The following is a 26,494-nucleotide window of genomic DNA, read 5'->3' as shown; positions in this document are numbered from 1 at the left end:
GATTGTTTCCCAATAACATTTGGACTCAGAAGGCAAGGAAATCCTCATCGCTATGAGTTCGCTGTGGAAGATCAAGCATCAAAGATAAATAGCCCACAAGAGAATGAGTTACCCAACAAGAATACTAGCCAATTTGTTTTTCATTCAAAATTGTGAACCAACAGCCTCGCCCACTCACGCAGGGAGAGGGCTTGACTGGGGCTCAGCAAGACACGCGTACTATGAGGAGCCATTCATTCTGTGCGCACTTTGCCTTTATGCGGGACGACTCCTCACTGCTTCAATATGTATAAAAGGGTGGAAACCAACTGCAACACCATTTAAGCTACTTGGATTCCTCAAGGTCCAACAGCAAAGAAAAACACATCCTAAATTAGACCTGCTGGTGCTTCCTTTTTACTTAATAGATTATAGGATACTCAGCCATTTTATTCTTCTTCATTTAAACCTCTGTACCTTGAAGTAAAAAGAAAATGTGCCATTTAGACTAATATATTTAAAGTACCATTGAATAATATCAACAGAAAGCATTTGTGTTGTTCATTAGTCGGTTTTGCAATGTTCCTTTTATTAGTTCACTCTGCTTGTATTAAATTTAGTACCATCAGACCGAAAACCCAAAGCAAAAGAGAATCATCAATATTTATTTGTGAAGGGTGCTGTGCAGGTATTGCAACACTAGGAGAGACAGGGAAGTTAATAAATCGGATTAAAACATTAATCCAATTGAAATGTTGGGAGCTCCATTGAAGACAATGAAGTAGCTGAGTGCCAATGGCTGGTATAAGTTACGTTATTTGTTTTAATCCAATGTTTAATTGTGGGTTTTCATGCTTAAAGTTACACTTCTGGCAAGTGTGTGCAAGTGTCATCAAGGATTGTACCAGTGGCTGCAATGACATAACATTTGTTTTTGTGCACTGCGAAATTTGGAACTTATCTGAAATTGCTGACTTTTAATTATGCAGGTTGGGCGGCTGATTTTAGGGCCTCAATCCAGGATGGGTGATGGCGGAGCAGAATCTGGGTTTTAAAACCTGAAAGCTGATGCCATTTTGTTCGTTGGGGGAAAAGGATTGTTGGTATGTGGTGTCCAAGGTCGGACTGGCCTAAAGGGCAATCGGGCAGTGACAAATGGGCTTGTCTGACAGGTTAATGTGTGGACCAGATGTTTGGCTGGTTGTGGGCCTGTTTTATGGCCAGATGGTCCGGTTTTTACTGAGGATTTGCCTGATATTACCACAAGCATTGCCTGCAGCAAACACAAACGCATGCAGTCTCCCATGCCTTGCAAAATACCCATGCAGAATGTTTTACAAGTTCAAAACTGGCCTAATTTAAAATGTGAGCAACTGTTTTAGCTAGCTGCATCACTAATGAGGGCCACTTATTTTGTTGCAAGATGCCCTTAAGGGATGCCAGCTTTACCACTGTCCAGATGCAAGAGTTCAACTATTTGGATACTAGCTCTGAAGTCGCTTTCTGGAAGAAAATGTCACTTTCTTTAGGCTAGAGATCTGGTGCAAGGCTATCCATGGTTTTACAGCAGTGTGTTCCTTGAGGGTAAGGTTGGTGTCCAGGGTGAATGCAAGTGACTTGGCATTCGGTTCAACAACATTGACATTCCACAAATAAATGTTCTGACATTAATGCAAAGATGTTTAAAAGATAGGGCAGACATTAATCACGTATAGTTTGCTCGCATCAGATTAATGAGCCCCCATACAAACACATTGCACAAGTCTTTAGCGAGCAGTGGCCAAACACACACTTCAAAACAGGACATGGATTATAAATAAGCACTCTGTCCGTACCTTTTTCCAAAGAGGTTAGAACTTCTCTCTGACTTGATCGAGCTGGGTCGAGTTAAGCTCAACTTTCCAAAACCAGGGCGTTCTTTACTGAAAGAGGGATATAATGTTTTTAATAATACAAAGAAATATAGCAAAGATTATTTTTATGCAGCATTCCAGACCACTTGTTTACTATTCCTAATTGCTGTAAATAAACAAACACTGTTACTACTACACAATTAATGGGACTGGCTTTACCAACACTGGTACAATAAGTGCAGATTTGGCCTTGTTGGCCATGCAGATCACAAAGTACCAGCAAAAAAGATTTTGTTCACTGAACCATCTTCCTGGTATTTACGTGAGTGGAACATATTTCAGAACAAATACGTAGCTGAAATATTCCAAATAAATGTTTTTGAATCCATTAAGTAGCATTCAAACTCCAAACTGTAGGGCACAAATCAAGCATGCACTGAAGCCCCAAATATAGTGGAGTGGGAACCAAGAAACCAAAAAACAGGAAAAGGATACCTTCATGGCAATTCTAGTGCTCATATTTCTTGCCTCTTCTCCTTTACAACTCGTGTGGATGCCTGCACAGCAAGCAGGACAAGGGAAATGGTCTCCAAAAGATAGTGTCACATTAAACGTTTCTGGAAAGGACCTCAGAAAGTTTCCTTTTATTGCACATTTTCCAATCACCCCTTCAATCAAGGCTCAACCGTTGCAGCACAGTTCTTGTTTTTTATGTTCCGCTTTGTATGATTGGAGCACAACATGTGCTAATGGAGGAAAGGACTTGAGTGTGGGGAAGGAGGGAGTGACAGGGATAGGGAATCAAGGATTGGGATATCAAGGACTGGAATTAAGAATCAAGGGTTGGGAATCAAACATTGAGGATCAAGGTTTCAAATCTTTCCTTAGTGTTGCTGTAACTTCTCTCAACTCGCTGGGAATCTAGTCCCTCAGCACAAACTGCTGTGAGGAGAGACAAAATATGTTAGATCAGGTGTGAGAAAAAAGGGTTCTGATGCAGTACCCCCCACACACTTTTTGCCTGGCTTTTGAGGCAACTTTGACTGTAGAGTACTGGGTCCCTTCTGTCCAGGGTCCCAGTACAGGCGTGCTTTCCCTAACACTGATCCACAATTGGCCCTTCAAGCCCCCTGTAAGTCCCTAGTAAAAGGTACATGGGTACCTAGGGCATTGGGACAGAAGAGGGTCCCCTAGGGATTCCTCACCAAGGCCCTGCAGACTGCCACGGCAGCACGCATGGCCTGCTGCAGACAAAACAACAAAGTCAGCATGACACACTGCCTGTGCGCCACACCAACTAGCACTGATCAAGATATAGGTACGTCACCCCCTGGCAGGCCTTACAAGCCCTTAGGCAGGGTGCACTATTTCACAGGTGTGGCCATAGCTGCATGAGCAGAGACGCCCCCACAGTATTAGGGTTGATTCCTTAATATTGTAAGTGCCAGTGAAGCCATAGAGAGTACATGGGCTGGGAACTTGACAACTCGAGTTCCACAGCACCATGAAGGCTTCACTGAACCCAGGAGCGTTTTGTTCCTAACAACTCCTTGTAATAAATCCACACGGATGCCAGTGTGAGAGTTATTAAAACATGTACTCAGAGGGCACCTCAGAGGTGCCCCCTGAAAGCTTAAGGACCCTGGTGTGGGCGCTGAGTGGCTTTAGGCAGCCTTCCACACACATACAGGTTTCTGGACCCCTGGGTAGATAGCCTATGCTCCCTGGGAAACAATGCACATCCTGGGCACAGGTGTCACACCACCTCCCTCCCCCCCCCCCCCCCCCACGATGGGTCAGTGCTCGAAGGGGAAGCTTCAAAGGCCTGCAACCTTTGTAAGGAAACCCCCAGCCTATGCTACTAGCAGCAGATGGCAGTCCACTGTTTACACCCCCACTTTGGGCGGGAAAACCTAAAAAGGCTAGTAAGTGTGCCCACCTTTACCAACTCCACCCCTCAGGTGGAGGAGGCGAAGTGAAGCACGCATTTCAGTACCCTCCATCTTGAATATGATGGGACTCCTCCAATCAAAGCTAAGTCTATGCCCCTCCCACAGGAAAGGGTGGCATAATAGTGGGTGTAGTCACCCTAGGTAAGGTGCCCATCCCCCTACTTACTCCCCTAAATGTAGTATTTAAGGGGCTCCCCCAGACCTGGAGGTTAGATCTGCGACGACCTAAGAAGAAACAAAGACATTCCTGAAGTCGACCCTGCAAAGAAGCCAGAAGACAACAACTGTCTTGGCCCCTAGCCCTACCAGCCTGTCGCCAGCTTTGAGAAATCTGTGACAAAAAGGCGACCTGTCTTGCAGCCAGCGACCACTGAAAACCCTGGGAGGACTGCTGCCTTCGAAGAAGACTACAATCTTCCATGGACAGCGGACCTGTCCAGGAGAAATAAACTCCAAGCACTCTGGATCCAGCTGCAACCGCGACTCTTGCCCACTCTGCACCCAACACCCATAGCCCGATTCCGAGTGGTTGACCTGCTCCGTGACGTCTCCCCAGCGATCCCGACCACAAATCCAGCGTTGGCTTGCCTCTCCTGACCTCCACGATGGCACCTGCAGGGTGAATCCAGAGGCTCCCCCTGACCACGACCTCTCCTGTAAGAAGACTGACGTCGAAAGGCACCCAAGCATCCAAAGCCCCTGGGCCTTGGTGAGCTCAACTAAAGGTGCCCCTATGACCTCCTACACCTCTATTTACCTCTGTTGTTGTTGGTCTTCCTTCTGCAACCTCTGGTGCAACATCTGCAGCCTGTTTGTCGAAAACAGAATCCTCATTGAAAAGCATTCGGCGCCTGACGTGGAAATTGTGCGCCGCCCCTGTGCTGCTGGTGGTGTATGTTTGATGCTGGTTTGCGCCCCCCCCCTCCCATCCCCCTGGGTTGGTCCTAACCCCAAAGCTTGGCCCCTGCAACCGATCTGCTTACTTGCATGCAGTGTGGCTTGAAGCACCTCCAGTCTTCATTGACACACATTGGGCCGAAATCCGACTTTGACCTCGCCACCCGGCCGTACCGTGCCGCTGGTGGTGTAGTTTTGGTACTCAGTTGACCCTTACTGATCTTTGGTCCTAAATTCTGGAACTGTAGGAGTGGAACTTACCTGTTTAACCGCAATATTGTTTTCCCCCTAGGATAACCATGAATGTGTACAGAAAGTGTCGACGTTTGAAACTGAAAAGTATTTTTATTTGAAAAATGTATTTACCTTATTCTGAAGAGCTTGGTCTTAAAGTACAAAGGTTATTTTTCTAAAATTGGCGTGGATCTCTTTTTTGAGTCGTGTGTCATTTATTGGTCATGGCGTGCGCATCAAATGTCTCACACTCCTCTGTGTTAGGCCTATGGCTGCTCACCCATACTACCACTAATGCACTTTGGGATTTACATTGAGCCCTGTACACTTTTGGGGAACCCCTGGACTCTGGTGCACAGTATAACCACCTATGGCATACCATATACAGTCAGATACTGAAAAGCCAATGGTAGAATGTCCCTATATAAAGCTATAGATTTTACACCACTCTGAAGTGTCAAAGGAGGCAACTTCCTTTGTTTTATATTCCCTCACACACCCTAGTGGTGTCATGCTTCATCATCGGTACACCCCAACGCCCTGCTTCACGCCGTAGGGACCTACACCGAATAGGTTTCACCATGGGGCAGGACCCTTGAGGACTGTTTGACTACAGGGCTACCCATAATTAATTGAGGTTCCACATGAAGTCTAGCCTCTCCCAAAATGGGATGGAGTGACCAAACTAAACATAAGGTTGTGACAAGCAAAGGAGCAGCTATCTGCCCTTTTTCTAAGTAGTATAGGGAAATTCCCATATCACTTTTCATCCGGGGAGGACGCCGTTATCGCCCTGAAGAAAGTCCAGCACCTTTTTGGACAACAATTGGACTGAAACATGTTGGCTTTAAGGTCCTAGGACCATAATATCCCAATGACCCTATCGTTCTTTATTTTAATATCCCTGACAGATCCAAGAATAAAGGGAAACTGGGATCTGCCAGAGGATTTTTAATCTTTATCCCCCTGGCCAAACATTTCTTCAAGTGCTCCCTGAAACACGGTCGAGCCCACCCCGACTTATAGGCGTCGGGGTGTCCCGATGAAGCATGACACCACTAGGGTGTGTGAGGGAATATAAAACAAAAGGAAGTCGCCTCCTTTGCCACTTCAGAGTGGTGTAAAATCTATAGCTTCATATAGGGACATTCCACCATTGGCTTTTCAGTATCGGACTGTATTAATAACAGAGTTACACGGTTAGGACATTAGGGGAGTACTTTTTTTGTGGATCAGTGTTGTACAACACAGGAGGGTGTACTCCTCCTTTAGAGTTCCTCTCGGCCCTTCAAATAGTGAGAGTATTCTCTTTCGCTATATTTGTAAATTACATATACCATATACAGATTCCTACATCAGGCATCAATCAAATATTTTGCATTGAACGCCCCGGCCAAAGGCAGCAACTTTGAAAGAAGATGTGGGGTGTCTCTATAATGCTTGCAAAAGCTATGTGGGTAGCCCAATTTACTGTTCTAGAACCATTTGCAATGGCATATGCCTTTGGAAAATCACAGGTGTTGCTGTGGGTCTGGTGGAACGAGCACGAGATCTCCGCAGAGGTACCCCTTTTAAGTCACAGGCTTTGAAGATGCAACTATCTATACTATTGCCTGGCGTAGAATCACGATTCGAAGAGAGGACAGCTACATTTCTAAAGACATTAAATCTTTACAGGTAGAATTAAAAAGCCCCAGAAACATCAAACGTTTCTAATTGTTTTCTTAGGTGACAAAATGCAAACTTTTTGTTAGGATACACATATTATTTCTTGGATAAATGAAATTCTCTCAAAACTTTGGGAACAAGCCAAAAGGTGATATTGCAGGATGTTATTTCTTATAGAGAGCTACAAATGATCTTCTGCAGTTTGAGGTTTAAGCTTTGCAAGCCTGATAAAGGACATTATAGATACTACAAAGGTAGCTTTCGGCCTCTGAAAAGTTTGAAGTTGCAAGGCTCATATGTTTCTACTTCAACAATGCAATTAAATTGCCCATTAAGTCGACCTGCCACAGTCTAGCTAGCAGATTTAGTTGTCTAAAATCAATCCTAGAAATCTGGTCTCTAGAGCCAAGTCAAGGCCATGATGAGTCAAGTTTGTTGATGTCAATGTAATCCTTTTTTATTACCTGAAATATCTTTGCATACATTTTGTTTTAATTATTCCTTTATTCAGTTGGTCTAGGATGCGGCAGCCACCAATTCATTAAGGAAAGACTACACAAGCAATGTATAATTGACTCTGGAACCTCCTCTCGGAGTCTCTTTTTAGGGACTAAAACATGTCCAGAATGCTGCAACATGTTTACTAATTTTACATTTTCCAAGCCTTAAGATCTTTAAAAAAAATACAGTGCACAGAACTGTGGAAATTCTCACAAAGCAAGTTTCCAAGGACTTGAGCCAAGCATTTGCATCATCGCTTTCTTGACTTCAAAAGGAATGTCTTTAAGATGGGGGTTGTCTGGTGTGGGCCTTTGAGCACTCTGTTGTGCCATAGGGATACCGCTGCACAGCACCAACTTGGCTAAAGTAATGCTTATGTTTCCTATGTATCTGTTAAGAGGACACCACTCGGGTCAGAGCAGACATTAATGTCTTTCTTTGCCATAGCAGGCAAACTTCAAAAACGATAAAATGGAATACTGCTAAGACACACCCAGTTGTTAACATGAATGCAAATATTTGCACCCATCGCTTTTTGTCCTAGCCATGGTGAATGCTCGAAGGGCATAACTGGATGAGATGTGGTAATAAAGCAGTGGGTGTTAAGCAAGTATATAACATAGCAGCACAGGAGGTAATCACATGTATATGGTGCTGATAGGAACGGATGAACCTTGAAGTCAGAGATGGCAATAAGAATTCTCAGACATTGTTTTAAGTCATAGGTAGCAGGTTTGATTAGGTGCTAGCAGGGAGAATGGCCTGAACCTCACATTGGCAGAAACTTTTGGTGAGGTGATGATGGATCTGTGTACGAAGATGCAATTGCACGCTACTGGGAAATTAACTGATAAAGAATCTGCAGATGCACCTGTAGTAAAGTGAGCCAAGGAGCTTAGTGTGAGAATGAGAAAGAGGTGGTGGAGCACAGACAGAAGCAAAGTTGAGAACCATCAGGAGATGGAAGGAGAAGTAGCATTAAAGAAGGTTTTCCCCCAAATAAAAGATAAGATGACGTTGGTAATCAGTAGCTGGAAGCAGGCAGCGGGAATGTAATGATTCCACATCCACCATAGTGTCAGATATGGTCTTACTGTGATTATTTTAACACTCAACAGAAGATGATGGATATTATTCGTACATACAAGTACTTAAACATGGAGGTCTTATAGAAGTTGTGTCTTATCCCACAACTTGAGACTTTAGTACATTCCAATACAGGATTCATCTGGAGGATTTGCTTAGTGTTTGTTTTTATGCTTTCTGAAAGATTGGGTTTTAACAAAGTATCCATGGTTTGGCTGCTTAAGGGACAGACAGGATTGTTCCCATGGACCTGTGGGGTAAAAGGCTTCTCTGCGAGGATCAACTGCTGTGGTCTCCAACAATCCATCTGTCTTCTAACTTCTATATGATGATCTAGTATTCATCCCCTTGTTAAGGCCCAATCTCACTTTGCCTGTAGGAAGAAAGGTTTGTCTGTCAGGGAGCTCTTGGGATCTCCAGTCTTCTTTCCTGCTTCCCCTCAGACTTCTGGCTTCTGTTATCAACCCTCCTTTTCTGAGGCAGGCACTATTGTTATTGGTCAGATGTACCACTAACTTCCTCCCATTCTAACTGGTCGGTTGGATGCAAGCAGTATGCATGGACTCCTCCTCCCTTGGTATCCAGTCATGGTGGCTGCGGACCAACTAGCTAATTGTGGCAGTGTGTGTCTGTGGTGGGCTCCCTCTCTTACCTATAGCTGATGCTGCACCAGACAACCAAGAATGACCTGATGCGGTAACACCATGAACGCCGCCATGCTCACTGCTCCATAGCAGCAGCAGTAGCCACCTTGTATGTGTCTTCGCCTGTGTTGAACAGTGGATGGGACAGGTGAAAGTGCTTCCCTTATCATACAGTATCTCACATGGGCTCTATACGTCTCTTTATAATACCTTGAAAACAATGATCCTCCGGGACTCACCCTTTGCGGTTTTAGATCAAGAAGTACTGTTGGAGCAGCCCCCTCTTTTACTGGCTCAGGGTTTGTGAGAGAAGAAAGGAAAAGGCAGCCAAAATGGTAAACAGGTCATTGCAGATTCAGTCTCCTCATGCTTCTTGGCAAAACCCGGACACTCCCCGCATGTACTACTATTAAGAGCCATAAACGTAATGCACAGAGAAAACAAAAGTACCGCACAACAACCACTGCTAATGTCTACCCAACTGAACAAAGGAGGCGCACTTGGGTGTTAGGAGGGAAGGCATAAGGTCAGCATGTACACTTCAAATGCCCATCACACAACCTGCGAGAGATGATTTCTACAAACCAATAATTATGTTGAAAATAAAACATTCCCTCAATTCTAAGTCTGAAAGGGTTCTGTACAGTTTTCAAGTGCATAGTGCCCCTAGCAAGTGCCTGTCTGCCATCACTTACTTCTGAGGTGTGGTCTGGTTTGTTCTGTGTGACTCCTGCACTCTTAGAGGCAGGAGAGACTGTCTGCCAGTACCGCTTGAGCTGCGACTCATTCTTCAGCTGGAGGAGAAAAGAATAATACAATTACCATAGTGCATGCTAAAATAAGCCATTACTGTCCCCATCACTGTGTGAAATATCCCCGGCATACTTCTCTACCTGAACCCTATGTGTACGATCTGCAGTGAGTGGACTAGACCACCAATCACTGACCACAAACAGTGATAAACCAAATCACAATTACAGGTCTAGTGGTCCAAGCTAAAGTGAGGAGCGCCATGGGCAAAGATGTTAGAACGTTGTCCGTACCTGGAAAGAAACTGTAATAAGTCTCTAAATCTGGTTCTTATCTTGTCACATTTGCTGTAAATTCAAAGACAGAGGTCAAATGTCAAGCTCTGTCTTTCAAGGGAGCTTGATGCTTAATTTTCTTTCTCTGACTTCAAAGTGGTAAGATTTATGTGAAAATCTTGCTGAGTACTGGGGGGGGGAAGTAAACTTTTTTCTAGCACACAACACAATTCAAATGTTTGTACATGAACTGTGCAAATATTTTTGAATATTTCAGCATTAGGAAAGCACAAAAGCGTTTTATTTTGTAATTCTGAAGTGTGGTGGAAACAAATATTTTAATATGATCAAAGCAAATCAATATACTAGGTGATGCCATTTCCACACATTATCGTTTGTGCACTATATCGTTTTATCAGTAGAACTGTATGTCTGTGCAAATGTAATGGTCATTTCAATTGAACATGTGTGATCTGAAAGGGCAGTGAGCTACACCATGCCTACTTCACTCTACTACATTCCGCTCTATGGCACTTATCTCTACGCTACAACACACTACTCAACTCTATGCCACATTACTCTACAACACTGCACTTCACACCGCTCTCCTCTGCACCACTAACTTTTAGTCATGCTGAACAGCAGCAACTTTGGTGTACAACATGGGTAATACAGATTGTCAAAGCCAATAGCTCTTGCATAGGTGAGACCTATTGGCTATGCCAATGCTTGTTTAGGTCAAGAGCCTAAAGTGTCCTTCGAACCCTTTCTCCATTTTTGGCATGCACAAGATGTGTTTGTGTATTAAAGGCGAGACTTGTGCTCGATCGGGCACCAGGTGTTAGGCCTACACCAGGAGACGCAGAGCTGGGACCCCGAAGCACAGTGCAGCACGGACGCACAGAGTGACGCGGTGGGACCCCGGGGGTGAGTTCTGCCCGCCTGGCCACAAACTGGCAGTTAGACTAGTGTCGGCACCCTGACTGCTGTGAGGATTTCCCCCTGATGTTGCAGTGAAGCGAGTGTCATTGATTGGGGGCATCAAGCCCAGCAGGCGCCTTAACGCGGACTTTCGGCTCAGTGGAGGTGCTCTGCCTCATGGGGCAGGGCTGAGGCAGAGGTCGTCACGACTGGGGATTGCACGGCAGCGGGAGGTCCCGAGAATTGGCGCTTAACTCCTTACTATGTGGAACAACGTGTAGAGGAATGCAGAATGAGCATGGCGTCCTGTGGGGAATGGGCGCTATACCTGAATACGGAGAAACCCCTTGGAGCAACATTTGGGCCGTGTGAAGGGACTGATTGCCCAGGAGGTGGGACCAGGCTTGTGTCCCTTCATGACTTCCTGCTGTGACAGCCTCTCCTCCTTATCCCCCCACTGGAGGGCAATAGACGAGTACCTGTGGAGTGCAGGTGCGCAGCACTGTAGTTGCTGGGGATGTGGAGAGGCGCCACGTGCCTTTGGAGAGGAGACCTGTAGTCTAGTGTGGGCGCATGGTCGTCGGATTCAGTAGCAGCACTTGGTAGGCCGACTTGCTAGGGTGATGGCCCTCTTGCCTGACCGGCAGCAGCAGGGACCCATAGGGTGAATTGATTGTTGGGGGACCTATGATACGATCAGTGATATCAAGACAATGTGCAGAACTAGACCAAAGGAAGGTAATTACTCGGTGGAAACTCAGGGGGTGCCCCAGGCAGAGGCTTCTCCTTCGGTGTCTAGCCTAGAACACCCAGTACCTGCTCTGCAGCTCACATTGGACAGAGTACAAACAGCCATTGCTGATTCCAAGCAAACGCTCCAACAACAGATTGGTGAGGTGGCAACAGAGCTGGTCCTCCTCAAGGCAGACCACGAAAAACTGTCATGGGTACTGATGCGATTGTAAGAGAACTCAAACCAGCACAACGCTCCTTGCAGCAGCAAATGACTGTTCTAACTGAGCGAGTGAGGGTATTGGAGCACAGCGGTGAAGCTGCAGAGGGGCTCAACCATGTCTGGATTGTAGGGTTGCCAGAGGGGGCAAAGGGCAGCAACATGGTTGCATACCTGGAACACTCGATGAAAACTGAAGTGGCACCCACTGAACTTTCTCCATCCTTTGCTCTGAAATGGGTGTACAGAGTCCTAGCAAAGGCCTTCAGGCGGCCGCAGCGACTGGTGGTGGCCAAGCTAATGTATTACAGAGATTGTGATACTCTGCTCTAGAAAGCACAAGCGGATGGGCCTTTTCATATTGAGAATGCAGCAGTGACCATGTTTCTGGACTTTCCTGCAGCAGTGCAGGCCAATAAGGCATCCTTTCTTGAAGTGAAAATAGGACTGTGGGAAGCAGGGGTGTGACTTTTATTACCGGTTAAACTGAGAGTGATGCTCAACAGTACCCCGCATATCTTCTTAAACCCTTTGGACGACTAGAAGAGGTTTGAGCGGTACAATGCTGCGGGCCCAGGCGAGGGGGCAGTGAAGGGCCGGCCCCAGCCGAAACGCCCAGTGCGACGGAGACGGCATGAATCCGAGTGCCTTGAGCACGACAAGAGCGCAGACAAAAGAGGACATGGCAAAGGCATTGCAGGTAGCAATTGGAATCACTGGTGGGGCAAGGACGTCACAAGCTCCCAGGACGGCACAAGCTCTGATGACCACGACGTGGGGTTCTGCCTCGGATGCCATAACCACCAGTAAACGGAACATGCCCCAAGTGACCCCGCAGAGAGCAGACAATCTGATTTGATATCGCAAAGTCATGTGGGTGAGATGGTTCCACAGTGGTGGGATGTTGTGGAAAGTGATGTGCATGGCTGTGCTATTCCGGGGAGGGGTGGGGGGTCTACCAGCAATATGTGGTTGGCGAGTTGAGTAGGCAGAACACTGGTGAGGGACAGAGGCCTGCCCTTGATGTACCGGACCCAATGCAGATACCAGTCTGATGCCGAATGGGGAGTGATGTTCTGAGGCATGTGGTCTAAGTGGACGAACAAAGGAAGGAGCGGGGTGCTTAACCGTGCTGCTTGTGTGATTGACTTTCCCCCTTACCATTGTTCCCGTATTCGTGGATAGCGGTACTACATTGCACTTATAGTTTATCATGGCCATGATTGGGTGGCTAGCCATTGCTAGGCTGCTCTGGGGTTGGAATTTGTTAGTTTGTTTATTGGAATATGGGTCTTGTACAGCCTTGCACGTGGGTTTTGTCCACATGAGTGTAGGGGGGCCAAGATGGGACGGCAGAGGCAAGAGTCGCACATTGTTACTATGGTGTCATCACATGAAGGGTTTAAGTTGTTGACATGAAACATAAGGGGAATGGGATCAGCGACCAAGTGTCCATATGTTCTTGAAGCGCAAGGCTGTTGACATTGCCTTATTGCAAGAAACACACCTTACCAAAATTGAGGTCCAAAGACACTGAAGGGGGCAGGCATATGCTACAGAGTATTCCGCATTTGCTAGGAGTGCTCTGGTCTGGATCAGGGTGGGGGTCCCCACTGAAGCACTGCAAGTCAGAACGGACAGGGAGGCCAGGTATGTCTTGGTGGAAGGGAGGCTAGATGGTAGGCAATTAACGATAGACGCCATATAGTCCCTGAATCAGGACCAGATGGCCTTTCTTTCCAGACTACCCTCGCAGTTGAGTTTACTCACCAATGGGATCATGTTCCTGGGGGTGATTTCAACTGTGTGACGGACACGGATTTCGACTGCTCTGCCCCGCCTTTGCTAGGGGCACCTCAGGAACTGGATGGGGAGCTGGGGGATTGAAGATGTCTGGAGTGTGCAGCATGGCCAAGTCAGGGACTACTCCAACACTAGCCTATGCACACTGCATGTCCACTTAGATAGATTCCAGCGTCAATTTGTCCGGCACATGGAGTACCTTGTCCACACTATATCTGATCATAGCATAGCCTAATATTGATGCATATTCACCTGGGGGAAGAACGTCCGGCAATCCCCTTGTAGTGCCTGTACCCTCATCTTTGAGAACACCACCTCACCATGGAACATCGCATGGTGGCTGGCTGAACTTGGGTACCCAATGATGAAGCATGCCATCAACTAGGTTGGTGGGTGAGGGTTCTTCTAAAAAAACAACTGTTTTTTTTCATTCCTGTGTATGACAGTGCGTCATCCTTGTATTTGGATCCCCATTGGGTCCGTCCACGTTGTTGGTTATTGATTAAATCTAGGGAGAAGGACGTTCCCCTTATCTTTCCTCGCTCTCTCTTTGTTGTTACGGATATAGATCATAGCCAGTAACATTTCAGGCAGAGCTCAGCATATGAAAGACTTTGCTCAGTCCTTCTAGCCCTTCAGAGGCACGAGACGGCTGCAAAATGTCTCCTTGCATTACAGTCTAATGAGACGCTCTCAAAGTGCTTTGAAGTAGATAGTTGGGCAGTGCAAAACACTACAAATCTAATTAAAAACAACCCAAATAGGTAGGGAAAAAAACTGTTGCGAGATTACTCAGAGCGAGATTTGTTCAAACGAGGACGTCATCTAAACTCGGTTCAAAAGTCTAGAATAAATGTGATTTACAGGGTTTTGTACTAAATATTTCGCTTTTATTTCAACAGTTAGTTTTCACTTCCACTCTTCAAAAATGTTGACTAAAATAAATCATTTTACCTATAATATCTGCAACAAGGTGATGGATGGAATGCTGGAATTAATCTAAGCCACTGGTAAAGGCTCATGGTCGCATTCCAGTCCATTGTTTTTAACCCACCATGCCACTCTAGACAAAGGTCTGCTTTATGTAAATCAGTGCCGAACCTGCTCCTCATAGTAACAGTTCATCCTGAACTGCAATGCGAGCTCCCCCCCTCCTGAATACGACCACAGGCAACACCAGACCAGTTCTCAACCAACTCAGGCCTCATCAGTGAGGTATAGCTTGAGCCCTATGGCAGACTGAGCATGGGACCCATGTTTGGGCATACCCGTTGCAATTAGGGCCTTTAGTATCTAGTTTGAGAGCCATTGCCTCCTACGGCAAAATGTTAGTCTGGAGCTTTGCTTAGAGGATCTTATTTATTGTAACACAAATGGAGTGCTTTATGATGTCCAATCAGAGCCCGTTTTTGTAACCCTGATATGTCGAATTTTCTCAAATGACCTAACAGTTGCTTTCAATGTACTAGCCTCAGCTGTTGAAAGACTATGTTATTTGAAAATGTCCTAGCTTTACTTGCAATAAAGGTGAACATAAACCAATGTACACAGAGAGCTGTCGGTTTAATAAGGTTATAGCTTTTAATAAAATGTGTCTTCACTGGGGGAGATCTCTTGGACTGTTCCTGGCTCCTGCTTAGTTTGTTACACTAAAATGGAGCACTGGCATAGTGTTGGGGCAATGAAGAATCAAGTTCAAAATGTACAAAGGTTTCCTTATAAAAGCTTTGTAAAGGGCAACGAGTAAAAGACCAAACTTGAAAGTGATAATATGCACCATGAAAGTATTCGAGACAAAACTGTGCTTGTGCCTTGGCAGGACTGAAAAACTCCAGAGAGCTGCTGGACGCTGAAAGAAATCCATTGACGGAACACTTCTTGGGACATAAGGCACCAAGAAGGAGCCAGGATTCGATTAGTCGTGTTCCAGTACAAGAGCTTTTCGTTTTAGGATCCAATCAACGGCTTTGTGTAAACCTACCTTTATCAACACTTGTATTTGAAGTCTGATTTATTTTTGGAGTATTAAACTGCATGAACCAAGTCCCACAGGATGTGAGAGCGATGCAAATAGAGGATGCGTTTTTGTAGCAGTGATAATCAACTATCCATATTAAATTAACAAGCCAATTGTAGCAAAGCCTAGAATAGGTTGAGTATGGATGCGGATCCCTGGGGTTCATGCTCCTCAGCTGATAACTGGAATTTTAATGCTGTAGCAGGCAAGGGTGGCGAGGAGGTAGATGTAGGTCAGGGGACAGAGAGAAAAAAAAGAGCCCCATTCCTGCCACATGAAGATACTGACAATGCACTGGCTCTACGCTGTCTAACTCCATCAATTGTAGGAGTAAAATCATTTACAATAGACAAGTAAGTCAAAAGTTATGACTCTGAAAGTGGGTTGTAACTCCAAATATAGAAAGCATTGTTGGATGAGTTATTTGAGGGTGCCTGTTGTTATTCGAAGGGAGTTATATGAAGGCGACGTCTTTTATTCAAAGTATAGCGTAATGGACTGGCATATCTGTGAAGTCAATTAAAATAGTACACATGCGAAGATGTTGGGGACTTCATCACATTGAATCAACAATCGAAAAAGTGTAAACAAGTAAAGCTAGCATTTGCAGAGCCCGTTGATCTGGCTTTAACATGTTAACGGGTGCCAACACAAGAAAAAGAGTTGCTTTGAGGTAAAGATTTGAATGTGACAGTGTGATGAATGATTTTCAATTATGTAAAAGTCCCTCTTGCAGTCCAATGGAAGACTATTAAAATGCGAAAGGCTACACTAAACTTTAGTAACATGAAGCTTGGAAAAATAGCCATCTGGGTGCGGGCAAATCCCACTTTAAGTACATTTTAAAAGGACTGGTAACATAGGCTTAAAGACAACAGCAATCTCGAGCCAAATCTTGTAAAAGAAGCCATGTTTACATATGAAATACAATAATAGGTGCATCTGGGAAAGGTTACTTAAAAAAATGTTTTGCTGCAGGTATGTGATTGCACAAACTGATACTTGTGGCACTGCATTGGTTACAGGAGTTTCTTACAACGGGCTCCAGTCTCAAAGTAATGTTGTATGTTTTTCTGAACGGCTATGTGTTGTAATTAAATGTTATTGATCCCCCTGTAGGAAATAATGACTGTTAATTACACTCACTTTAGTTATGGGCCCAAGCCGCATACAAAGGTGGATATCAAGGGTCAGGGGTGCAGAGGGATTAACAGCTGTTAAGGCCATGGTCTGGGAGCACTGAGGAAGAATGAGCAGCCTCTCACCTGAATGGTTGAATGGTAAAAACAGCTCCATCCTCCTTTGGTGCTTCTTCCAATAAACCTGCTGGTACACAGATGGCTGTCTGGGCTACTCGCCTTACTTTTGGTAAAATTAAGCCCAAACAGCCAAACAAACACAGAAAATATTTGTTTTAATTGTTCTACTTTCCTTTGGTTCTTCAGGCTTCCCATTACCAAAAGCAATGGAAGTAGCCTGGACAGCCATCGGTGTACCGACATCTGTTAAACATCAGGAAAAGGGAGTGCCTTGGGAGAATGGAGTTGTTTTTTCACCCACCCATTCAGGCAAGAGGCTGCTCAGGCTCCCGCAGAACTCTCCATCAGCATGCAGTAAAGATTTCTAGAGGTGGCTAGCCACAAAATGCTCCTCTTGTGGGCCTGGAAACTTTGGAACATTAAGACCTTCATTGAAGACAATAGAGCAGCACTGAGTTATAAACACTGAAAAAGGCCAAAGTGTGACCCTTTTCATTTTAGAGTCAGGCAACCACTCACCTTATTCACTACCATTGCAGCCTCTTGGAGACGTATTGGAACCTTCCAATTTTAGAACAGTGGCACCAACATGATTCTGTGGTGTCTGCCCCGAAACAGGAGAAAGACACCCGCAAAGCCACTGAGAAGCAGCCTCTCCCACTCACTGGCCGATCATACCTTTGTCGCCAATGGGGTGTGGTGGCACAGGGTGCTGCATTTGAAAAAGCTTGCCAAAGAAACAATTGATGGACGGAACGCTGGACAATGCAAATATTCATCTCCAGTCACAGGGATCTGGGTTAAATCCATCATTCTTTTGCTCACCACACCACCCCAGTTTGGACCCAGCCATATGCAAATCAGTCTCAACCCTGTTCCTTGTGGGAACAGTCCAGCCAGAACTGCCAAGCCAGGTCCTCCCTGGACCAGAAACAAGTATCCTGGGACTGGTTTCAGAGCATCACCCTTCATCAGCCAGGCTAGCTTGAATCCAGTGGTTTAATGAGCACGGGACCCACGTCTGGGTATACCCTTCCTACTTAGGGCGACATGTGCAAAAGAAACATTTCTTTCTGTCCATCAATTGTTTTTTGCATTTGAAGAAGCAGCATGCAGAAACTACACGATACACCAGGGCTGGGTTGCAACTGCCGGCCCATGTGCCAATCAGTCCCATTTACTGTCACTGGTGACCGTGCCCGGTCACTAGAGTACATGGTTCCTTGTGCACCTGATGTAGTCAGGCCAAACCTCTATAGGCCTTTACACTACCGCCCAATCTGTGTTTTTCCAATAAAAACAGGGAGAGGTGATTGTTTCTCATGTGTTTGCTTTTCTACTGTACAAACTCCAAAATCAATATTATTGACAAATCTGTGCTCTAAAATATATCAATGGACAAAGGCTTCCGCCAGCCGCAGTAACTACGCGACCCAAGTAGTGTTTACAGCGCTGCACGAAATAACGCTCATTGTTGTCTTGAAAAGTTGACAAGTGTGAAGCTCACCAAGTGAAAATGTACTGATATCAACAGCAAAAAAGTAAGACTAAATGAAGGTGTCACGGCATGGGCTTCTTTAAGGTGACCAGATGACTCCATGCTACTGGGAAACTAGTTTCCCAGTCGTGGGATCTAATTAAACAAATCGGTGCAGTCTTGATAGGAGAGGATTGGTTTGTTTTCATTTCAGCCAATCACACCTCAGTGTAGTTACTCGTAATAGGAAAGCCCATGATATGAAAACTGAAGTCTTCTGGTCACCTATGTCACTTGTTGTTATGTTATGAGGTATTTGAAGAGCGCGCAGCTACTCCAGGGAGTGTACCGGCGCAGTCTCAAACCCTTAACAGAGCAGTGTACACAGAAACAGCAAGCGCCTCCTTACTGTTGGAAGAGCGAGGTATTCAGAAGTCGCCTAAAACCAAGTAGATCCTGCACCTGTCTCAGAGAGGGAGGCAGGCTGTTCCATAGCTTTGCGGCTGCTACCTGAAAGGAGCATCCCCACTTACGTGACCGAAAGAACTTGTAAAGTATATACATCCCTTCCAGTCTTCCCACCACAAGGATTAGAAAGTGGCTGAATTAACCTCTCCTACAAAAGATGCTCAGCCCAGCCCTCTCATTCTAGATGATCCTAGCCCATTCTAGCTTATTGCTGCCTCGCTTGTGCTCCCGCTTAGCCCTACTGTGGCTTATCAGTTCTGCTGAGTGTGCCTTGCTATTTTCGCCAGTTGTGCCCGTTAATTATGTTGACTGTGGCCTGCTATTGCCACCGATTGTGCCTGTTATCTCCGCTGATGGTGCCCTTGTATCTCACTCTATTGCTTTTGTTGTTATTGTGTGCCCTTGTATCTTATTGTGTTTACTATCATAGCCTTGGTATGTGTGCAATTGTCATATTTATTTCTGTTTACTCTGTTGCCTTTTTTTTGTCCCGCCACCCGTCGGTGTTTTCCCGCCTTTGTGTTTTCCACCCGCTTCCTGCCACTGCTAACTCCGCCCAGCACCTCTCCCACGACCTACTTAATAGAGGCCGCCAGCGGCGGGGCAACACAGGCAATCCACCAGTGCCTGGAACACGCCCAGCAGATGGAACCCTGGATCTCCTCTTACCCACAGCTACACCAGTGCCAAACTCATCACTTTGGACTGCAGAACCCACAACAACTGCTGCCGCCCTCAACAGTGGGGTGTTTCTCATGTCGCCATTGCCTCTTCTCCTGCAACACCAGAGCATCCCATGCACGCAACTGCCGCTACCACACCAACCATGACTGCGGCTAAACAACTCCATGCCTCCTGCTCAATGCCCGATCGCTCTGCAAACACGCCACGGAGATCTGGGACACCATCACCTACCTCACACATTACATCATCTTCCTCACAGAGACCTGGCTCAAACCTGAATCCCACCTGACATCGCCATGGTCACGCCCAACGACTTCAAGGTAGCAAACCAGGACAGCATCGACAAACGCAAAGGGGGGAATCGCCCTGATCAACAAAGATTCCATCCACTGCACCACCGCCACGGACGACACCACCCCAATCATAGAACACCTCAACTTCCAACTCAGAATAGAAGGCAAAACCACCATCAGAGGTATCCTCGCCTACAGACCTCTAGGACCACGCCCCGGCTTTTGCGATGACATGCCCAAATTCATCGTCCCTCAAGCCAAAGAAACTGAACACATCTTCCTCAGAGATGTCAATTTTCACCTCGACACCAGCCTTCTCGACAGCATGAACAACATCAGCCTCACCCAGCTAGTCACCAACCCCACACACATCACAGGGCACATGCTGGATGGACCCTATCATCACAGCCAGAAACAGAGTCAAGTACAGCCATGCCACCGAAGCTCACCTGGGCGGACCACGCAAGCACCCACTTCACCTTCACAGTAGCCCCCAGCGCCGTGAACAGACCACCCAACACTCCACACCGCAGCTGGAACTAAGTATCTGAAAGACAATGGACCAATGCCCTTAACACCTCCCACCCCGACATCACTTCCAACCTTGAACAAACTGTCAGAACTTCACCACCTGAATCACAGACTGCGCCAACAGAGTCGCCCCCATCAAACCCACCAAACTCAAGAGATCCACCCTGGAACTGAGTACCACGAAACAGAAATGAAAGCAACTGGAAAGGAAATGACACACCAGCAAGGAGCCCACAAATCGGACCCACTTCAAGACATCACTCAACCAGAACCACAAACTCCTGAAAGAGACAAGAAAATGCCTTAGCCGACCGCATCAAATCCATATCCAACCACAGCAAAGAACTCTTCAGCATCGCCAAGGAGTTCTCGGATCCCTCAGCGATTAAAAACACCATCACCCCCTCCCAAGAACTCTGCGGAATCCTGGCGGAATTCTTTCACAAGATCGCTACAATCCACAAAAACATAGAACCCCAGCTAGTCCCTGTCGATACCCTCTGCCTCCTCGCTTCCACAGTCACAATATCTGACCACGGGGTCACTGCTTGGAACTAGCTCACCACGCAGAGCGCCACTGACATCATGCAATTGGTCCACTGAGGACCACACACAGACCCCTGCCCCCACCACATGATCATCCGCTGCAACAAGATCATCAGCGACAAGCTCACAGCCATCTTCAACACATCCATCATCTTGGCCACCTTCCCAGGCGAGTGGAAACACTGAAAAACTCCTCCTCAAAAAATTGTAAGCAGATCCCAACAAGCTCAAAAACTGCCAACACATCTCCCTGCTTCCCTTTCCCACCAAGGTACTCAAAAAGGCCATCTACCTCAAACTCGTGAAATACATCGAGAACAATGATCTTCTGGACGCATCCAATCTGGATTCTGCACGAACCAAGCACCATGATCGCAGCCACTGACAACATCAGAACCCTCCTAGATCGGGGAGGTGCGGCTGCCCTAAGCCTTCTCGATCTTTCAGCAGCCTTCAACACTGTCCCTCCACACCTTAATCAAAAGGCTTCATCAGATCGGAATCCAAGAGGAGGCTCTGAAATAGATCACATCCTTTCTCATTTTCTTATCTTATCTCAGGTGTAATTTGTAAAGCGCACTGTCGCCGAAGCTTCCTGGCACTGGAAGACAGAGTAAATGAGGGGGAAGACGAGAGAAGCGGGATTCTAGCTAAGAAGAGGGAAAAGATAAGTCTTAAGTAGTTTTCTGAAGTTCATGAGAGAGGAGGAGGATTTGATGAAGAGAGGGAGGGGATTCCAAAGTCCAGGAGCTAGGTAGGAAAACCGGCGACCGCCGAGTTTCTTGGTTCTAATTTTGGGGGTGGCTAGCAGGTGGCGATGGGCAGATCGAAGGTCACGCTGTGGACAGTAGGGGCGAATAAGAGATTTTACAAACGCGGGGCCGGAGCAGTGGAGGGTTTTAAAAGTGAGACATGCCACCTTGAAAGCTGCCCTTTGGTCGATTGGGAGCCAATGAAGACTGTGGAGTAGGGGTTTGGCTGACTGCCATCTAGGGGTATTAAAAATTAGGCGGGCCGCTTGATTCTGGACAACTTGGAGAAGATGTGTCAGGGATGATGGGAGGCCGTGGTAGATGGAGTTAGAAAAGTCCAGACGGGAGAGCACAAGTGAAATGACAACTTGGGTAAGTGCAGCGGAGGGAAGTAGGTGGCGGACTTTGCGGATCTTCCGAAGCTGGTACATGCAGGAAGATATTACCGAACCCACCTGTGCTCTGAGAGAAAGTTCAGTGTCAATGATCATTCCCAGACTCTTTACTGCTTTCACCGGGATTGGGGGGGAGCCTAGCTCCGGGGGCCAGAACTGCGGGCCCCAGTGAGCGTGGCTGAGTCCCGGAAGGAGGAGCTCAGTTTTCCCGGGGTTAAGTTTCAATTGATTCAGGTTCATCCAACATTGGATGTGGATCATGACTGCATGAAACGTTTTGGTGGCGTGAGGTGAGTTGAGCGGAAGAATGATCTGTAGGTCGTCAGCGCAATTATAAACGACGATGTCCCATTTCTGAAGAGATTGGATCAGAGGCCGGAGGTATAGATTAAATAAAAGCGGCGATAAAGAGGAGCCCTGAGGGACTCCACAAAACGTGGGGGTTTTAGTGGCAGTGTAGGGCTCCAGGCGAACTGCCTGTGTTCTTCCAGTAAGGAAGGACTTGACCCAACTGAGAGCGGTACCCTGGATGCCAGCCTGCCCGATACGGTGGAGAAGGATGTTATGGTCCACCGTGTCGAACGCGGCTGATAGATCCAGGAGGACGAGGGCTTGGGGAGACCCAGCGTCCGCGTTGTTCCTGAGTGTGTCCAGAGCTGCCAAGATGACATGCTCAGTAGAGTGGGCAGGTCTAAAGCCGGCTTGATTAGGCTCGAGACAATTGGACGATTCGATAAAATTTGACAGGCACCGGGTGACGTGGGCCTCCATCAATTTTGAAAAGTACGGACGGAGGGAAATGGGGCGGTAATTCGAAGGCTCCGCGAGGTCGGCGCCGGGTTTTTTGAGGAGGGGCACTACAATGGCCTCCTTGAAAGAAGTCGGAACGATGCGCTGTTGAGTGCCCCGTTAAGTAAAGGTAGGATGCAGTCAGGCAGGTTCAGGCATATACTCCGTAGGACAGATGGCGGGCAGCAATCATTCGGGGAACCAGATTTTACCCGGATTGCCAGTTCCACTAAGGAAGTGGAATCTAGGGCCGGGAAAAGAGAAAAGGTCGAGGAATTGTTAGTACAGGAAACCGGTGAAGGTGACTGGGGAGAGGGAGGGATAGATTTTTTGATTTTCGTGATTTTGTCTAGAAAAAAGGAGTTGAGGGTGTCACAGGCCTCTTGAGTAGGGGTCTGGGCTGGGAGGGTTCTGTCATCTGTAGTGAGTTCATCCATGACTCTGAACACCTCCTTAGATTTGTCGGCTGCCGACGAGATCCTGCAGAAGTGTTCCATTTTGGCTAGGCTAATGGCAGCTTTGTATTCTTTACGCGCAGCCAGGTAGGACTGTCGAGCTGGGTCGGAATAGTCGCGTCTCCAGGTGCGTTCTAACTGACGTGTTTTTAGTTTCAGGAGCTTAAGATCACCAGAGAACCACCTGTGGGAGCTGCGATGCCTGGTACTAGGAAATTTGACCAGGGGAGCAAAGAGGTTGCTGGCCGATTCTAGCCAGGAACCGAGATCATGTTCTATGCCGTCGATGTCATTTGAGGGGGGGAAGGCAGGGCGGGTATCGGCCAGGGCCGTGAGAAAGCCCTGAGAGTCGTATGTACTCCATTTCCGTGAGGAGCCGCCAGCCATCAGAGGAGGAGGAATCTGACCGGCGACAGTGATGGTAGTGTCGACTAGGTTGTGATCGGACCAGACAAAGGGGGAAACGTCTGGTGGAGATGAGGCCAGATTACAGGTCCAGATCTGGTCCAAGATATGGCCCTTATTGTGGGTGGGATGAGTGATCTGTTGAGTGAGATTCAGACTATTGAGGGTCTCGAAGAGCTCTGTGGCATGGGGGCCAGCATTGGTGTCGTTGAACCAATAGTTTAGGTCGCCGAAAAGGGCGAAACTGGAGTGCAGCGTTAAAAGGTTAGACAGCTGTTCACTCAAGGTGGTGGGAAATGATGGCATAGGATAGGGAGGCCGGTATAGAAGCAGGAGGGTAAGAGTACCGGTATCAGTTTGCACACTGATGAGTAAATTATCCACCTTGGGTAGGGGGAGGGAATAAGAGGAGACGGAATTCAGGCGTTTGGATATGATGGCTGCCACCCCACCCCCGGGCCGATCGCTATGACGGTCGGCGTGAAGGATGTAGTAATCAGGGGGGAGGGCAGCCAAGATATCTGGGAGGGACTCTGATGTTAGCCAGGATACCGTGAGCAGGAGCATGTCTGGATTGGTGTTAGATAGCAAGATAAAGATGTCCTCAGAGTGCTTAACCAAAGAGCGAGTGTTTAAATATAACACCCTGATAGTCATAACATTCCTGGTTGGCGTAGCTGATGGAAGAACAAAGAGAGTCCGCATTCCAACATTCACCTCAGGGCCCAGGAACATCATCTGCAGTGTCCCCCAAGGCTCATCCCTACTCTGTTTAGCCTTGACCCCATGACCAACATCGTCAGAAACCACGGGCTGAACATCATCTGCTACACAAATGACACCCAGCTCATCCTCTTGTGATCCAAAGACCCGTCCACAATAAAGGCCAACTTCCACCTGTGCCTGATCAGCATCGCAGACTGGATGCAACACAACTGCCTCAAGCTCAACACAGACAAGACTGAAGTACTGATCTTCACGAGCAACATCTACATGTGGAACGACTCCTGGTGGCTTGCTGAATTGGGACCTTCTCCCAACCCCACGAACCACGCCCGGAATCTTGGCATAGTCTTGGACAGCAAACTCACCATAAAGAACCAGATCACCTCCGCCTGCTTCCTCACCCTGCGCATGCTCCAAAAGATCTTCAAATGGCTGCAAGTATCCACCAGATGCACTGTCACTCAAGCCCTCATCACGAGCCGCTTAGACTCCGACAACGCACTCTACGCAGGAATTACCACACACCTCCTTAAGAGACAGCAGACCATTTGGAACTCAGCAGACTCATCCTCGACCTACCCAGACACACATCACCCATCAGCTGAAGAAACTCTCTTCGCTCCCCGTCCACAAAAGATACCAATTCAAGATTTTATGTCAGAAACTGAGGTTTTGATTGTGCTTCTCTTTCTTTATTCTTCAAAAAACAGCAGCCAATCAAATTAAAACTTTCAAAACACTACATTTCCCATGGTCCCAGCAGTCACCTGATAAACCATAGCGAACCAGCCCTATACAACCATTTTATAACAACCCAGCTTCCTCTTTCTTTGCTGCTTTGCAGCTAGTTAAGTGCACTCCTCATATTTTGCCTTTTAATTGTATTTTCCCACATTTCATGTTATTGTGTGCTATGTATCTTGTGTGTCTTTACTGCTACACACTACATTGCTTGAATGCCTGTATGTTTGCCTCACGGCAAGTTGCACTGAGCGCCTGTCGTGCTACTCGCAGTTTGCTTGTCAAATAAGCGAGTATTTTCCTCTCAACAGAGCGTCTTTCCACCCTCATTTTATGTTGTGGAGCAGGGGAAGGGGAGTGAGGACACGCGTCTAATGGTTGCGTGATCCTCTTTCTATTTTCTAAGTTGGGCGGCCATATTTGTTTGCCTCCGCACTCAGGGGTAGGACTGGTGGCGTTGCCTTCATGGCCCTATGGTGTGGCATGGGTTGGATGCTACACAGTGAACACAGTCCCGTGGAAGCCCGGTGAAGAGGACCTTAGAGGACTACTGTGAGAAGGGAATCCTAATAAGAGAGGGGAATCCTGGTGAGAGAAAGAAGCCGGAAGTTGCTCCGCCATCGGGCAGCTGGAAGCACTGGGGCAATCTAAGAAGACATGTCGACAGTTGCTGGGACGTCATCCGTCTTTGGAGGCTTGCTAGCCAGGGTGCCTTTGAAGTCGTATCAGCAACTGGCATCACTATTGCTTTACATGCAACCTCACAGCAAACATTGTAACTAGACTTCCATGCAGCGAGACCAGGTGGGACAGGACCCACAGTGCCTAGGTAGACTGTAACAATTTGGACTAGCGTGCAAGAAATCCAGACTTCATTACACTGCCATTTGTGCCCAGAGTGGTCTGATTAAAATGACAGAGTTGTGTCGTGCTACCTGGTGCTCCCTGCTAATCCTATCCACTTATCCTGTCAAGCCAGCAACCTGAATGGACTCTGGAATTTTGTTTTGTCATTTTGTTCTCTCCCACAGGTTGGACTGCCTGTCCCATTTTTAATAAAGTTTGGGAGGGATGTAGTGACCGACTGGTCACGTTCTAGTGTTTGTAAACGATGTGTTTCCACGAGCCACTCCTTGAGGGATGGCTCCCACACTCACCCCCACACCCATCCAATGACAGGTGCCACCGGTCAGATGACCCTGTCAATAAAAGGGACGGGCGCACGTGCTTTGGGTCAGTTCCAGATAACATACCATTGTGTCTGCCTGGTTATTATAAATGCATGGGGACCCAGGGCCCTGGCCCTTAGTCATAAGCAAAAACATATTAACACCAAATGTTTAAAAAAGCCCTAGTATGCTGTAGCAGGAGGGCACTGCTTGCGTTTGCAGCCCATCTCCATCCCGCACTTCTCCTTAAAACCACCACCCTTCAAACATGC

At 47.0% G+C, this 26,494-nt stretch overlaps 1 protein-coding gene across 3 annotated transcripts in view; it reads right to left on the bottom strand.

The window, feature by feature from the left end:
• NDC80 (NDC80 kinetochore complex component) overlaps nucleotides 1-26,494 on the bottom strand; it is a 252,088-nt gene that overhangs the window by 224,943 nt on the left and 651 nt on the right. For all 3 annotated transcript variants that reach the window (XM_085621026.1, XM_085621025.1, XM_085621024.1), the window contains exons 2-3: nucleotides 9,510-9,608; nucleotides 1,815-1,901 (exon numbers count right to left, since the gene is read on the bottom strand). In XM_085621026.1, coding sequence (XP_085477152.1) covers nucleotides 1,815-1,901; nucleotides 9,510-9,601 — 179 coding nt within the window. In that variant the 5' untranslated portion in view covers nucleotides 9,602-9,608. The remainder of the gene's footprint in view (nucleotides 1-1,814; nucleotides 1,902-9,509; nucleotides 9,609-26,494) is intronic.

Source organism: Triturus cristatus, chromosome 8 (genome assembly GCF_964204655.1).
Source record: "Triturus cristatus chromosome 8, aTriCri1.1, whole genome shotgun sequence".
In the NCBI taxonomy this organism is placed as follows: domain Eukaryota; kingdom Metazoa; phylum Chordata; class Amphibia; order Caudata; family Salamandridae; genus Triturus; species Triturus cristatus.
This window is presented reverse-complemented; position numbering and strand designations above follow the sequence as displayed.